Raw genomic sequence first — 18,812 nt, forward strand, 5'->3', positions numbered from 1 at the left:
GTTCCAATCAAGGAAAATATCGTCATAAAATCAGAAAGTTTGATAACAAGATTCTCTTATTTTTAATCCTCTTAAAAAATTTAACAAAAATATAAAAACGTTATTTGAGAAAGGTTGGTCGAACAGCGACGGGTCCACCAGCTTGTATTTATATTATAGCCTTTCAAAATCATGTACGAGGGCGGAATAAAGATGAAAGGCCCTTCTCATTGTTATTATGATCTCGAAATAAGATGACCGGTGTAGAGGGTCTCTTATAAATATTTTGGTGAAGTATTTTATAAAAGAATGGAGTAGGCGTGAATAATGAGTGCTATACGAAAATATTATGTGGAAATATATTGATGGTTTTATTTCGTAGGTTCTGCTTTATGAGGCGGAGAAGTTGTATATTTTCAATGTGCAAAAATAACGAAAATATGACATTCAACGGTTGTATTGATAGAAGTTATTTCATTAAGTTTAGACTTTTCAGAAATAAAATGCACACAACTTTGATTTGAGTGCACGATGAAAACTATAAATTCTCAGGTCTCTGTTACCCAATAGGGGTAAAAAGTAGGTCCAAACTATTGCAACGAGTAAAGTATAAGAGAGTTTCCATGTAGTTTTCCGAGCGTCGCACAATTATCATTACATTTTATTATATATATTATTTAACTTTTGCATATTCTTTTATATAATAGGTATACTATCCATAACTAACAAAACTTTTACAAACCCTTTGAAAGGAGTAGGAAAAACATATATTATCATTTGCTAGTACAAATATTGTTTATAAAGTTTCTAATATCATTTGCTGGTAATGTTGAATAAAATCTTATGCTAGAAGCTGTAATGTGATATCAGCAGCTCTCACTTATCAAATAACTTCACGGAATCTGTGCGAGCAGTAGCGAGGTATTTAAGGTATCAGTTACGCGAATTATATGTAAAAATATATTTAATTCCTTTTGTTTATACGCATTCCAAGACGTCTATATTTGATGGATTGTGTGGAATTTTTGCGATCGAATAATACGTTCGAGAATTAGATATTTGAATTATGTGATAAATAAATGGACCGGAAAATAAATGATGTTTTTTTTTCTTCTTTTAAATTAGGTATAAACTGTGTAGAGATTTTTTCCTTTTTTAAGGCGGCACATAAAAAATGGATTCCATGATTTCCATTCAAAAATATGTATAATGTCATTTATTGAAGGTTCCTACTAGGTGTTGAAGGGTGTTGATTTATACTTCAAATGACGTTGTAAGGGTAAAATTTCAAGTTAATTTCAACAAGGTATTTTCTGAAATTTCATCCAATAATGTAACTGAAGCTATATTATTTCTATTTATAAAATGTCTACGTTGTCGTAGGTACACATGTAAATAACTGACCTAGCCAAACTATAAATTATGCCATCCATGCTAATATCATTCTGACAGCTTTTGTCATATCGATGTCTCTAGAGAACGAGACATATTTATACGATATTTTAAGATATTTATTTATACCACATTATCTTCGAAATTTCAATAAATTAACGGTATATTGATTAAATTGAAACTTTTAAAAGATAATGCAAGCTAGTTATATTTTAATGAAATTGATATAAACTTATTTTTCTAATTTTATACACCACAATTTCAAGTGCTTAAATAAAGCTTATTATTTGCTCTGCTGAATCGGTCAATGATTATATGTGTACCTAAACCTACCCATAATTATTATTTCAGAAAAAGATTCCACACCATTGGCATTTCTTACTGCTTATGGAATAAATAATTTTAATTTACTACAACAGATAATATAATACTGTGCTACTATAACATCAATATGCCACGGCACAAGCATTTTCACCAAAAAGATAATATTCCATAAATAATAACTGTTACCGTCATATAAATTATACAGCAGGGTAGGTATTATAAATTGCTTCAATACATATACAGTATATATTGTTATTCATGCATCAATTAATAACTACATAATACATTCCACATAATATACCTGACAACTGTTATACTTCACACATCTATAACCAATGCTATTGTGAGCTACAATACGTGAATATTCTGATACGACAAACAAAGACACATTTGTGACTATATCGATTTATGAGTATTACAGGCTTATTTTTAAATAATACAGATATTTATTTCGTTTTGTTTACAAAGAATACTTTATAGATTAGAGCAATAAAAATGCTCTTAGTTCACTACCGATGTAATGGTAAGACTTAGAATCATTGCAAAAAATAATATTTTTTAAATATATGTTGTTTGGAGTAATGAATCAATTAGGTACCTTATTTGTGTAAGCACTCTTATCTCTACATTATAAATAATAAAATATTATAACGTAGCGTTTATTTTAATTTTCCGTCATCTTTCCATCCTAATACCCACTTCACACCTTAACTAAGGATAGAAATGACAAAAAAATTCATATTAAAATATTGTTATTTCCTCCCTTCATATTAATATATCGACACAATCATCCTACATCCCACTAGTTACTACATCCAATCTAATAAAAACGTCACCACTCTATTGTTCAATAATCACCTACGTGTCGTGTGACGCCTGCCATCAGGTGACGCAGATGTCATCCGACTCAACATAAAAAGTGTAACAGGATCCCGCCTATCCGTCACACAGACATAAAACTAACCAATTTACAACAACAGACTTATTGTTGTTCCAACTGTTGGAATGCTACTTAGAAAATATAATCTTATATTATCTTATATATAAAATTCTCGTGTCACAATGTTAGTCTGCATACTCCTCCGAAACGGGTGGACCGATTCTCATGAAATTTTCTGTGCATATCGGGTAAGTCTGAGAATCGGCCAACATCTATTTTTCATATGTACCACGGGCGAAGCCGGGGCGGACCGCTAGTAATTTATAATATTATTAAACTAAAAATATAGAGCTAAATACTTTTATTATTGGTTTGAATGAATCTCAGAGAGTAATGAAGGTTACATAATAATCACCAACATAGCAATAACATATTATTATCACTCTATTAATTTTACATTTTCCATATTCCAATATGAAAAATGAAAAATTAATAGAAATAATAAATATTGGAAAGTTTTATTGTAACAATGTTATAAATTAATTTCTTTTCTTTAATAGAACCATACTGAAACAGTGAATTCAAGAAAATATTAAACTGACTGACAACTCAAACACAACCCGAGTTGAATAACCAAACTAGGTATTGCTTGTTAAAATCTCGGAGCTCAGAGTTACAATCGAAATTCCTTGATGTCTAGCAGAAGTCAAGTAGAAAGCAAACATCAAGGCGTTTCGTTTTACTTGAAGAGCACTAAAGAACTGCATTTGTCCCGCCCTCAGAAATTATTCCAACACTGCCTGGGGGAAAATAACTATATAAGTACAGCCAGCCTGAGGACCCACAAGACGTGGTCACAAATTACAGGCTTTATGCCGTAACAAAAAATTCAACAAAAACCTAATGATATACTTTTGTTGTAGCTATTTGTGATGTTATTCGATTAGTATAGATAAAGATTATTGTTTTAATATATAATAATCACTGAGTCATGTTGCTCAACACGGTATTGACGAGAATACATCTTGGTATTATTGGATACATCCATGTGAATGAGGATGTTTGTTACTCTTCAACGCAAAAAATTGCTGATCGGATTACCCAGGTATGTACCAGGCGAAGGAAGCTACGGGATTCCTATAGTAAATGTCTATTGAACAGTTAAACCAAACATTTAAAGTTAATATTCCAAGGTATCGTAAAGGCCCATCAATTTTTTACGGTTAACATTAGCAAATAATGTAACATCATCGGCATGACGGGGTTCATTAATAACATAAGATACATTCTTAGATAAACAAACATCCTTCACAGTTCATTTACTATCAATATTTTAACGTCCATATAGTTTCAAGGAATTCAAACAAAAACGCCAAATACCAACAAGAACTTGTACGAAAACTTCAAATATTGCATTGTCATGATCACGGAGTGCATCTATTACCGATATAAAATAAAAAATCACTACAAAAAGTACTCGATGTCACGCTCATGCAGGTCGCTGTTTCCCACGCTCTGAGCAAACAAAACCTTCTACCACGTGATGTAAGACGACACCGAACGACCCTACGAGCATTCTCAAGAAACATTGCTTGCTAGCTATGAAGGCGAAGAAATGCAGTCAAAGTACAGCGGCAATGGATAAAGAACGGAACGGTGAAAGGATGATAGAGCATAATAGTGACCGCGAAACAATATCCTAGGTTTGTGATCGTATTATATTTTGGTACTAGAGCTCGAAAGGTTATATTACATTAAAGTTCGTGAGAGGCCCATCTAATACATTCAATACTCATTGCCCATGCTTATACAATATTGTATAGGCTTTGTGTAGGTGTCAAATTCTATGTTTATAGAAAGCTAAATAAAATATTATATTTAAAAATTACAGCTTTATCGTCGGTGACAATTTAAATCCTTTGATTTGAAAAGGATTTATCCCCGAGCTTTACAAAATTGTATTAATCAAAGATATTTTTTCTTTTTCATTTAAATGGTAAATAGAATGTAATATTACTAACCTTATTAATTAATACAATATTTTTCAATATTTTAATACGCAATAGATTATAATATATTACCTATCTGTTATTTCATTTTTGTACATTTTTTTATCTGTCATGTCAAATAGTTTTAAATTTAAAAAATAGAATTTCCAAACATATCGTTCAAATCACAGATCATCGTTGACTCAAGGCGCTAAACGCTAGGCGCGAACTCATGTGGTACATCCCGTGGGAACACGTGGGGGCGGACGATAATTGTTTGCGCACACCCAGAGAGCCCAGACCCTTCGGCGAACGCCTTCAATAATTACAGGCCACTACAAATTATAGCCCATGATATACCTTTGATAAACTATTCCGGATCAAAGAGGAATGCGATATGAGCGGAAAAAATGTACATTTTAAAGCCGGGCTTTTAGTTTATTGAATTATTGATTGTTATAAAAGTTTCGAACTAGAACACGGTTTGAAACAATTTTTGTTTTCACCGCTTGTTTTTATATAAATTGTAAACTCTCGATTAATAATTCACGCTGTTTTCCGTAAAATACTAACGTTCAATTTTTATAATATATTATGTGCTTTGTTGTAGTAAAACAATTATTTCTGTATTTTCTTATTGTTGGAATAATTTCTCTCAGCATTGGGTTAAAATTCCTTTCACATAAGTATTATGTTTTAAGGTCATGCTCATTACCTACTTCAATGTTACGTCGTTCTCATAATCATAAGATATAATTACTTTGAACATTCAAAGACACGTCATAAGTCATAACCTATTTTCTAAATGAAATATACATGTGCTAGACAGTAGACTCCATTTTTATTGTGTAGGTACTATACTTGTAAATTAGAATGTTAGAATATAAATGAGCCAAAGTGGTCGGAAAATACGAAATTCTATGTTATTATTTTGCAAAAATTTTTGATAAAATATTTAGGGCCTATTTTTCAATTAATGGTTAAAATATTTATCTATCCAGTAAAATATATTACTGTTTAATTACGATATTCTACAAATACCTAGGTAAGTTTAAACCAAAGATTGAAAATTAGCTCTATTATAATGAATTTCTGACGAAACCGTTTGTTTAAAGCACGCAAATGCAAAATTAAATACTATTTTAGGAGTTTCTAATTGTCTTTTTCATTTTGGTTTACTTTGTAGAGCTCACTCTCGTAATCCATACTAATATTATAAATGCGAAAGTAACTCTATTTGCTGTCTGTTACTCAATCACGCTTAAACTACTGAACCAATTTGCATGAAATTTGGTATGGAGATATTTTGATACCCGAGAAAGGACATAGGCTACCTTTTATTGCGAAATATGTACCACGGGCGAAGCCGGGGCGGACCACTAGTAATTTATAAAGTTATTTTCATCGTATTGACCACAATCTAAATAGACAAACGTAAAGCATTTATTATATCTGTGACAAAAAATAGTAATATTAATAAATGCTTGTCAAAGAATGCAAGAATATAGCACATAAATACTATGCTGATCGTATTATGTAAGTACATACGTATATAAGATTTACGGTGTTAATTTTTATTAAAATATATTTATTTGGAGTACTTTTTTATAAAAAATTGAGTGCATGATTTCCTATTATCACCTTCTAGGGAGTGTAAAAAAATAGGTGTTACCGACATAAAAATATCGATTTCCGTTTGTCGGCGCGGGCGCAACGATGCACGACCTCACGTTGTGTTGTGGATTGTTATGAATTCTTTTATTTTAAAAAGAATCTATATCAAGCATAAAAGGCCACATAGTACAATGAATTACTGCAATAATTAACTGTGTAAAGTAAAGTAACAGTACGTATTGTGTTGAAAAATATGTATTTGAAAGCAATCTCTTATGAATTGTTAATAAACCTTGAAATGATTTCATACACTTAAAACATTACTTACATATTCTGCCCATACTTTCAATCATTTTCTAACTCGACTGTATGACTACAAAACCAGACATTTTAAAATTACCCGGTTCAAGTGTTTACCTCCAACATCTAAGTAATCTTGTTGGGACTGAGTAAACATTTGCTGAGCCGGTAGCGACTAAAAAAGGACTATTCGTAAAAGGCATGAAGTTTGACAAAAAAATATCCAAAGGATATGAGTTGAAGGGACATACATTGAGCAGTCAAGCGTCAATAATTTTGGAGTAAATTTTTATGGCTATTTCTAGAAGAAGACTAGAAGAAGTTTTGTGGAAGTTATTGTTTATATATTCATTTTATTGTAGGTAGTACCTACGCACGTCTTCAATTAGAAGTATATAGGTACAGAATATTTAAGTAAATACATATATATTCACGAAAGAGATGTGTGAATAAGCATTTAACAATCTTTTCAGAAGGAACAAAACAAAGTTAAACGGCTATTCCATTAAAATTAAGAGCAATCGTCGCGTCTCTTTATAGCGTCTTATTTTGTAAATATGTATTCTCTAGCTCTTACGCGGCTTTATCCTCGTGGAAACATAAAATATTATATTTACTACTCATGCACAGATTTATAATTTATTTACTTGCATTATACAAATATACAGTGCACCTTAACAATTATTACAAAAAACTAAAATTTACACTATTCAAAAATTTAAACCAGAATTTGCCTCTACTGCATACCTAAACAAAAAGGCCGCATATAGACAAATTATGTTCATTGATTCTTTTGTTAGTCCATATCACACTATTATACAAAAAAGAAGTGTATCAGTAAACGACTTATACATAATATTAGTCTTTACAAATGGATTTGTCATCACTTTTTTGCGAATTACGTCACTAAGGTAAGCCCCAGGGCAAGCTGATAATGGCTTTTTAAGACCCCTCAAACGTTTATCGAAAATAGATAAGGGTATTTCTTGTAATGTGTTTGTAGAACTATCTTATACAAATGTATCATATCAGTATGACGAAGCCTAAATATTGACTTCCTTTTATTTATACACCTTTATCGATTTTAAAGGTATTTATGTAGGGAAAGTACAATTTTAGAACGCTCATTATCAACTATTTGCCTCCGAAAATGGTTATCGACATATTTTATTTAACATAAATTGTTTTGTAGGAAGTCTGAGTTACTTGATGTAATTACGTTATTACATTAAGATACGATATAATTACATTAAGAATGACTAGAAATTAGAAAAGATTAGTGTAGCGAGGCATACGAGACATATTAACCACATAATTCATCTAAATAATTTCGCGTGTATTGCTTCCTATTCCATTCTTCTTATATTCCATAACTCTATAATAAACCTCCTGCGAGTCGCCATTTTATAAATACCATTAGGAGAGCAAATTTTTCTTTTAGAATATAAATTTTTACACGCTAAAGTATAGATTTTAAGCCTCCAATACCCTTATATCATTGTTACTCTCATGATATAATAACTCATTAGAAGCAATTTTAAACGTAAAATTTTATATCATATATCTTTATTAGAGCCCGTGGTACGTGCCACGTTCGTTAAGATAATAAATCAGACTGAACGGGTCAAGCAGCTTCCTTTGATGAGGTTTGAATCTAGATATAAGATCGTTAACAAATTGAGGTAGATGAGGTGATGAAGTGTATAGAAAAATAATTATGGAACAAAGGATTTGTTTCAGTGCTGTGTAGTATGTATAGGGATGGTTGGTTTATTGCATTCTTGATATGGTTACAGTTTTGATCGAAACACATTTTCCGTTTAATATTTTTAAATATCGTGTACTCGTTAAAATTGTATCAACATACTTTTTTAAAAGCTACTGCACCGATAAAATTGTAATTTTATATAGCAATTATTTTCATGTTAAAATTGCAAAACTATAATTTATTACAACTTTTACCTTTTTGACTATTTAATAAAAAGGTATGCGTAATCTACACTTTCTTATAAATTATTCATAGGTAAAAGTACCTCACAAATTTCTCATAAAACTGCACATTTTGTTACTATTCTTGCTATAGAAGCAGATGCTATAGAAAGCGATACACTATCCTTATCTAAACTTGGATGTGTTGCCAAACCTCAAAAGTTATTGGGTTTTCACAGTCTTGTAAGAAAAGTTAGGAATATAGCCAGCTGCACTTATGTTTATAATATATTTTTATGAAAATGTTTGGAAAGGACATTATGGATTAAAATAACTCTAATATCCTTCGTCTAAAATCCTTATCAGAATTTTCAAAAGACACATAAAGAGAGCATGATGTACGAGTTTACAGTTTAAGAGAGTTTAAGAGTCTAGAATTTAACATGAATTGAAATTAGATTTCATAGTAATTATCCTAATTATTTAAGCCTTAGTCGGTCTGTCTGTTCCTGACACATATGAAACGCAACTAATTAAAATAAATTCAGTCTACTTTACGAAGAAAAACAATGAAGTCTGCATAGATTAAAACTCGCTCTACAAATTGGAAGCTATTATTTGATGAATCTTTAAACAACTGATTGTTGTCTGAGACACAATCCATAAAAATACCGAACAAATTTTTTATATATAATATGAAATCTTTTCATAAAATGCAATCTCTTCTCCCTCCATCGAATGAACGAACAAATTGGGAGTCTCCCCAATATAATTTTTCTGTCATCACTAAATTGCATGGTCCCTTAATGTAAGATTAGGATTTATTGTTATAAGGGTGCATTGTGTTAATATAATGTCTTTTATGAAAATATTATGACATTTATTACAGAGGGTAATGGAACTTATAACTGGTTTGAGATTTTTAATACTCAGATCGCGCTCTTAATTGTCGCTTTTAAAAAGCAATCATGGCGCTGGTGTTAATGTAACTTATATCTTATTTAGCTTTTGCTAAATGGTGAATCTGCGCTTTTAGATGAAATTTATGTTTATTTAGGTATAGCTTATTTTAGTAAGTATTATTCCTTATTATATAATACCATATAAATGAAGGCTTGTAAGTTATTGTAATAAAACACATTTTAAACATTTTAATGATACCGTGTAAATGTCAAAATGATAATATCTGCTCTACCATTTCTATTTTTCAATAAACTTACTATTACATACAATATATTGTAATCTGATTGTACAGGAAAACTTTACAGTTTACAATATACCATCACATCACTAGTATATGGAACATTCGAATACTTCAGAATTACCTGAAGCAAAAAAGCTGCTATAATATTCAATATTACCTTCTGTTATTGTCAATCGATCAACTCATTTCATACGATACTTACAATTTCGAGGACACTTCTGCAGCTCTCAATAAATGAAATGAAACAATTGGTGTATAATAAAAAATGGATGAAGTTTTGTATAATAATGTTATGTAAGGCTTTATTGTCTATTTTAGGTCTCTTTATTATCACAAGATAATACATATTTCTTTATTATGATACATAGTATAGCCTAGAGTGGGGCATTGGCTGTGGATTTATTTATTTCATTGATTATGAGTTGTATTTATTGTTTGAAATATCTCTACAGAATTGGTACAGTATAATAATATTTTATAACCTTTTTTGAAACATAAAAATACACAAACAACAGTTGATAATAAGTGTTTATGAATACATACTGATTAGTAGTTGATAGGTAAATCTTAGAGACCAATGCTATGTGCTGTTACTTTATTACGTCACTATAACGTAAAATGCTTCTAAGAAAAAAAATTTAATACCTAAATGTGTGACATTAAATTCAAATTTTCCCCTGCTATCTAACATTAATGATAATAAAAAAGTTAGCAATCCTGAAAAAGACATACCTAGTACCTACATATAAACCAACACGTAGCATGTGTTTTACTCAACAAAGTGCAAAATTGAAACGCCTCTATCAAACATATCTGCTGTAAAATATTTCATACAATAACTCTTCACACATCGAGTTCACAACAGATGGTATACGAATTGATTTATTATTTCAATACGAATCTATACTAGTGAATAATATTTCATATATTCAGAACACATTTTTTTTACGTGAGTTGAAAAAAGCTTACTTACTTACTTACTTTTACTTTTACTCATATAATATCTTCATGAGTACAACCACAGTCCACAGATGATATAATACCACACTAGTAGGTACGTATACTACATTGTACTAATAATTTAAGTATAATAATTCCTTCAAGAAAAAGTTGACACAATCGAATTAGGGGGCTGTGAAAGCATAATATAAGGGACCGACAAATTATTTTTTCCTTTGATAAAATATGAGTATGAATTAATTAACTTGATGTTGTGTGTTAATGTAACAAGAGCATTGAGATAATATTACTACGTATGGAGGAGACACCACGAACAAAATCTGTGCGCCATTTTTTTGCTCTAAGTTTTAAAAATTATTGTCTAGTTAGGTACTTACCGATGAAAAGTTATGTTAGTCACTTTTCCGTATTATTTGTGCAATATCGTAACACACACGAAGGCATATTTGATGCGTTTCACTTTAAAACAAATAAAAAATGAGCGTGCAGTTAAGCCATATGGCTTATGTTGAGCGGAACATAAGTGATGTAGGCGCTGTCGTCTCCATATGTATATCTCAATGAACAAGAGGCATAATTTATATCTTGTTTAATAAAATAATGAATATTAATATGTAATATATATGATATTATTTTAGTCTATTCCATACATTGCCTTTTTTACACTATAACCTTTTATTCAATATCTGATTAAAATTAAAAACTGCTTCTTCAAAATAGAAGACGAAATAATTCAACACCTAACAAACCATAGATTTACGTTTAACATTACCTAATAAAAACCAACATAGTTATTAAACATTTCCACGCACACGAAAAACCGTTTACCAATTAAACGATAATTCACAAACAAGCTTACACAATTAAATAGTTGCTCAAACACGATTACGCTAATGCACCGTTATCAAGCCTTGACTTTTACTCTCATCCTTGATCTATTGAACCATCTTGAGATTCTCACGGGCGGATCTTGTAGTGAACTGTTTTTTTTTCTAAACTCTATTGTCTATGGTAATGTTTTTTTTTATTGAACAGCGGGCAACGGGGCAAGCCATGTTTTTGTTAAATTTCAAATTTCGAATGACATTTAATTTTTCATAAACTCTGTTGACTATGGTATCTAATATTTTTTTTTCGAACAGCGAACAAACCTTGGAACAAACCATGTTGTATATATTTTTGTGGAATGACATTTAACGTTGAATCTTTTTTGTGAACTAGGTAGTAGTTTTAGCTAATAAAATATAGAGCTTGATTCATACAATTAACTCTTTCAGAAAAATAGTTTATGTTATTCGCTAGCCAATTTTCATTCACTGCAAGTTCACTCTAATCGTAAAGCGTAATTCATTCTCAATAAAATAAATAATTAATAGTTAATTTTATAAAGAATTATTGCACGCCTCATAAGCGAAGCGTTGAGGTGGGTACTACTGTCACTTCGCGCAAAACATCTGATTTTTCAAACTTAAAATGTCTTTATGTATCATACATTGCACTTGTAAGATAATACATACACACACATATTAACCCTTAAATTGATTTCGTCCGTTTTAAAGGACATAGTATTTACACACATGCTGGCGATGTTACAGTAGACCTAGGCATTTCCAATTGGTATATTGGGAAGGTACTAGCTATGTCCTTCACGTACATGCAGGTTTCATTAGCGAAGCGAAGTACAGTCGCGAACGGTGACCATTTGAAATTTGCAAAAAACGGATCTTTTGACTCTCCTGATAAAATTGGTAATAACTGTAAGTATTTTGGCTATTTTGCTTATAATGTTATATTATTAGTTAGAATACGATTGTAAGTATAGTATTTTGACATAATTTTTACATATTTTACAATATTTGGAATAAAAATCTTAGTTTATTTATGATGTCCTATAAAACGGACGTTGACAACTTGGAGTATACACTAGGGTATTCTTCACATGTCCTATGTAACGGACGTTGCCAATAAGGCCCTCCATTTTCAACATCTTCATTTTGATATATTTTTCTCTACTTTTATTATGTTTTACAGAAGCATGACTTGGCAATCAATAAAAAATTCCCTCACTACCTCTGGCGGAAGCTGAAGAGAGTTGAGATGACGATTTCGAAGGAAATGTAGACCTACGGGAGTGATTTCACTATGATAACAATGTTAACCATTTACCCCCAGCACCATACCTCCGGAATAATACGATATATTGATTTGAGACCCAATGAAGACCCAAAAATTCAGAATTTTTACCATCAACAAAATATTATTGCTGCAGAATTACAGCCATTACATGTGGTGCCAGATGAATCTTCCCTACTTCTCAGTAGTTCTTCAGCCACAGCATCATGTTACTTACCAGAAATACCACCTAATGTTTGAAAATTTAAATAATAATACCTTACAAATTAAAAAACAGGTAGCAAATGGATATATATGTCTAAGAATCCAAAAAAAAGCGAATTAAATTTCGTGTTTGTTTTCGTACTTCAGGCATGGTATATACGACTTCTTTGCATACGATGAAGCAAACACATTTCAATCTGTACAATTTAGAGAATGGGAAGAGGACTTTCTTGGTGTATAAGATAAGTTTTCAGGCTATGAAATACTATTTCTATTCCCATTCTTAGCATATTCTTAGGCTGTGATTTTTGGTAGTGTCGTTTTTTAAAATCCATTATTTTTAACGATATCGTTAAAGTTTTAACCAATATTTTAAGACAGATGTTTGAAAAGCTTATACTAGATCGTCCATTATTATAATTTGATAACAATTTTGAATTACAGAGCTGAAAATGTGCATTATATTCATGTACCACGGTTGCAGGAACAATGTGCATTGTCCGTTATATGTGACGGTTGGAACATGTACATATAATTGGCAATGTCCGTTTTATGTGACATAGTGAAAACCATAGAAAAAAATAAAATTTTTCATTTTTTTTTTCATTTTCCTCTTTTCTATCCTAATTCCAACACATCCTCCAAATTTCGACATTATACACACAAGTTATCTAGGGGTGACAATTTAAGGGTTAAGAAAAAACACTATTTTTAACATTCATGATATTTTTGATGTCATTTTTGTTATTTAAACTAGTTAAAAAACAGTTTAAAAAAGTTCTGTCTTGGACGTCCGTGTGTCTGTATGTGCGGAGGATTTTCTTGTTAACACGATAGCGACCGAAATACTTTACTAATCGAGTCTTTTTTTTTTCTCTTACGCTTGAGTATGCTCAGGAATAGAACCCTTTCATTTTTCAGGGTCTGATTCGATGTGGTTTAATTGTTATTAAATAAACAAAAATAATTATTTAAAAAAAATTATGAGGCGTGCACTTTTGGATTTTCCAAATTATTTTAAATTTTACTTCCATTATCCATTTAATGGAGTATTAAGTATTTACTAAATAATTAATACTGTTTAAACCTACAAATATTATAACTTTATGTAAGTATGTATAATTAGTAAAGTAAACACGAATTGATATTTTATTTTATATTTAAAAAAAAATATTCCTCTTTCGCGGAAACGGCTTATCGAATCCCTACAATTGCAATACATTTCATTTCAAAATGAAAAGGAAAAATAAATTCAATATCATAATTTCTAGAAAACACTGAAATCTCTCGTATGCAAACCCGCGGTAAAATGCATTAATGTCGGATTAATAACGATTTTATCGTGCTTTAAATCCTTTGTGAAGTATTTTAATTCTGAAACTATAATCCCATTTGAAATGAACTAGATTAAAACTATTTTAATCTATAAAGAGTATACTTATTATAGAGTAGGTATTGCGATATGTTTGTGCTTTGAAGATATCCAAAAATAAGTAGGTACACCTAACACCTGCAATCGAGTTTTAAAATTATAATAGCCCAATAGTTACAATGAATCATGCCGATACGCAATCAATGCCACAGATTTATATATTTTTACCTTATTTTAAATTTTTAATAAATAAATAGGTAGTTTATTAATTATTACGTAGTACCTTCGTGGAATTATAAGTTTCTGGTTGCACAGTGAATATTTGAGTTTTATAAGTGGATTTACGATTGAATAGTATCTCAAAACTCAGACATTTATTGTAGTACAGAACTAGTAACAAAGTTTGACTGGAATCAAGTCGAAGCGTTGGTCAAATCTAGCGAACGAAACAACTTTGTCGAATTCTGCACTATATTATTCATTTCGTATGAAGTATTTTCAATAGGTACGTAGTTCTGTAATGCAATCATTTTAAAGTTCTGTGTAAATTTATATTTTAAGCTAATACAAAAACGAGTGAATTGTATTAATAACTAGCGGTCCGCCTCGGCTTCGCCCGTGGTACATGTTTACGTTTTCTCTACATAAGAACCATCCTCGTACTTCAAGGAATATAATAAAAAAAGAATTATCGAAATCGGTTCAGCCTTTCCCGAGTTATGCGCTTACCAACACATTTTGCGATTCATTTTTATATATAAAGAAGACAAGTACAATCAAATATTATATATTACTAGCGGTCCGCCCCGGCTTCGCCCGTGGTACATATGAAAAATAGATGTTGGCCGATTCTCAGACTTACCCGATATGCACAGAAAATTTCATGAGAATCGGTCCACCCATTTCGGAGGAGTATGCAGACTAACATTGTGACACGAGAATTTTATATATAAGAGATTATATATAAACTTGATTATACACAGGTCACAGAGTAGTTTTTAAAGGCGTGACGAGCTTGTTTTCAGTATTTCTCTGCGGAAATTAGAGCTTATTAAATTATTAATCGCATTATTACGCGATTTATCTATTTATATTAAATAGATAAATCGCGTAATAATGCTTGTAAATGGTTCAACTTTGACACTTCATATCAAAGAAAATACCCAATACATTTTAAAACATTAATTTAGTATCGGATAGCATCGGTATTATGCAGATAAAAGTTTACAAATGGTTCCGCGCCACTGCCGTAAGGGAGAGCACAAGTCAATAACCGCAATTCCGCTTTGAATTACTATTAACTCATTCTTCATTGGAGAGAAGCCTTATATTTCATTATAATATTATATAATGAACTAATTTCCCTGAACACTTTCTTTCTTAAATAGGCAAAAGTAAATAAGCCCAAATTTAAGGTTATTCTACTATATAAAAATAAGTCGGGTTTTTCTGCCTGACGCTATAACTCCAGAACGCACGAACCGATTTCCACCGTTTTGCATTCGTTGGAAAGGTCTCGGTCTCCGTGAGAACTCCGTGATAGCAAAGAAAATTCAACAGAAAAGCGGGAAAAAATGAAATGTGGTGGCGAAACGGAGTTCGCCGGGTTTGCTAGTAATTCATAAAAAAATATATGGTAAAATAAACATTTACCTATTGTAATATGTAGCTTTTTCATTTTCATACGAATATTCTCTTCCATCATGCCGAAAAGTATTTTTTAATCGTCCATCGAAAATGACTATTTCCATTATGTATCTTTCGTCACTTGGATGTTTTCCCTGTATTATTAAACTGAACTATGCAACTCTATAAAAGTTTCTCCATTAAAAACTCAATAAGTACCTATTAGTAAAAGTCTTGAGATATTAGCAAACTGGCGATACCCATTACGAAAAGAAGTCAATCAATCAACTGTTCAGAAATACTTGTAATTTACACCCTACGTGAGCACTAATGGCGAAAGTGTTTTGCACCTTAATGTTTGATCAGGTAAAAGATTTCCACTCTCATCCGTTGAAAGTCGTCTTGAGAAAAACTTGTGAAGTGAGGTATAGATCTGATAATAGAAAATCTTGTTGGCACGTGCCTTCCGTGTTTTCGATACATACCTACATGCGTATAATTATGGTTAGGTACTTATATAATACTAATGAATTTAAATAGAAAAATGTAAGTTCGCTTCGGAGAGAGATTTTTTTGAATACCTATCATAATATATTTTTTTTAATTACGCGTAGAATGAGTAATACCACAATACTTACCTACTTGTTAGTTATTACATATTATTATGTTATTATGCATCATTCTCATATTTTACATTCATCCATGCGTGTAACTCTGATAAATTAAGTAATAACGTTACTAATACCTACTTTATTAAAAAAGTCTAGTTTATTTAAAACTAAAAATTAAACATGTCTTCCGCATTTCCAAAATAAAGTTTGAGTCTAGATATAAGTTCAAATGTGTTTTGTCGAGTTCATTAGGCGAAACACAAGTTTGTTAAACTTCGACTGCGTCAAACGGAATAATCCCAAACCACCTCAAAAGTTGAGCTATTTGTATGTGGCAGCAATTACATGGAAAATAATACATGAAAGTTTTCATATCAAGGCATGAATTTCACGCCGTTTCTTTTAGTGGTATGCCATTTAGATTAATTTGGTAGAGGCAACGAAACAACCTAATTCAAAAATTTCCGAGGGTGTTGTTTCAAATACCTTCATAGTAAGTATAGGAATATTAGTACTGATGTTCTCATCTATGTATTTGATCTTTTACAATAATTCTTGTAATTTTAAACTAATTCATAGGTAGATAGTTTCGAAGAGGTCCCATTTTGATCTATTCATCTCATATTACATTCTGTTTAATTGACGTACCTATCTACATTATCGTGTATCACAAATATTAATAATCATCAAGAAATGAATTTCATATGTTTAAGACTTAGATGTTTAAGATTATTTAAATGCTTTAATTAAATAAATAAACAGGTTACTATTTGTAATTATTTCCAACCGGCTTTCATGAACTCTACATCGGACATCCCCTTCTATATTTTGAAACAGCAACACAATATAGATTAAAAATTTCACAGATACGAATTTCCCACCGAAAAATAACAGTAAATTGTTGAAAGTATTATCAGAACTGATTTATTTGTGATTGTATCAAATTCTAAACAATAGCCGACCGTATTCGCCCCGCTTGACCATACAGCGTAGTAATTGCATATTTTAGACGATTTTAAACGAATTACAATGAATTTACGCAATTTAGAATGGAGATGAATTTGCTAGAAGGAAGCTGATTAGTATTGTTGAGAAATTAGTCGAGTTTTGAAATTGGAATCGTTTGCTCGGTGATTTATTATTTAGTTACGAAATGTATTTTATTTTTACTGTATGAAAATTAATTCAAAAGAGTAAAAAATATTATAACATAGTAAAGAATGTACCTAGTTACTTATTTTTATCTTAAATAATTTATGGCAGAATTAAAATTTATGGAAAATAGAATATATTTTATTTTTATGGCCTTTGCATACAGATGGTAAAAATATACTGTAAAAAAATAAAAGCGTGATTTGCACGCGAAGAACCTAAAAAAATATTTCAATTTTAATTTAAACATAATTCTTAATAATACTAAAACTTTTAAACTTAATTGAAATAAAAATATCTGCAAAGAATAATTTACTTAAATCTAGTTACATTTTTAAATTATTATGCTCTACCACAAAAACTGTAAACGGTAATTTCATAAGAGTCATATGAATAAATTACGAAAAAAAACACACTTACCAACACTAATTGCACTCATAAAAAATAGAAAAACTCGCACAAAACAGTTACTGTTAATATTCTTCATTGTCGTAACGTATCCTAACTTCACAACATTTCACAAAATGCTCTAATTATTTCTGAACGCAGGTTTTGTTTACTTAATTACCACTGGATATCGTTGTTTTTCTGTTAATTTTTCTTTCATCTTTCGTCCATTATCACTTTCACAATAAAAAAAATAAACAAACTTTTTTGTCTATTCCCGAAATTTGAATATAGAATAATTTTTGGCGCGTAACGCGTTCGGTAAGCACGCGAGTAAGTTTAAAATAGCGGCGTAAAGGCACGCACTCACTGGTGATCGACCCCACCGGAACCACACTCAATGGGCTCGCGACTGCCGACTCCATGTGCACCGCACCGAAACGTGCCTTCTACCAACTTAACAATACGCCTGCGTGAGGAAACTTTATACCTTACCGCCTTAACTTAAAGGCTATATTTAAATCACAAGTACTTTATAAGCTTTTTTCTTAATATGCAAATGCTAAAATTCGTAGCTTTGTAGAGCGTACGCGCATAGAAAAGCACGTTCTCTATTGTTGGTATTGTTAGTGATCGGAAAAACAATGAGTGCGGTAAAAAAATAAAGGACAGTGAGATAAAGAAATTACTAAGTTCTCAGGAGTAAATGTTTGAGCAATAAATCATCATTGTTTAAATAGGACAAAGCTACTAGTTT

The 18,812-nt window shown here is 30.8% G+C and overlaps 1 protein-coding gene across 2 annotated transcripts in view; it reads right to left on the minus strand.

Annotated features, from left to right (window-relative positions):
• LOC149483575 (kin of IRRE-like protein 3) overlaps positions 1-18,462 on the minus strand; it is a 100,047-nt gene extending 81,585 nt beyond the window's left edge. For both annotated transcript variants that reach the window (XM_089702712.1, XM_089702711.1), the window contains exon 1: positions 18,089-18,462. In XM_089702712.1, the coding sequence (XP_089558838.1) occupies positions 18,089-18,155 (67 nt within the window). In that variant the 5' untranslated portion in view covers positions 18,156-18,462. The remainder of the gene's footprint in view (positions 1-18,088) is intronic.
• Positions 18,463-18,812: the final 350 nt, after the last annotated feature.

Source organism: Colias philodice, chromosome 13, assembly GCF_061535455.1.
Source record: "Colias philodice isolate Cphi_HAF_F1 chromosome 13, ilColPhil1 Martin Lab GWU primary, whole genome shotgun sequence".
Classification (NCBI taxonomy): domain Eukaryota; kingdom Metazoa; phylum Arthropoda; class Insecta; order Lepidoptera; family Pieridae; genus Colias; species Colias philodice.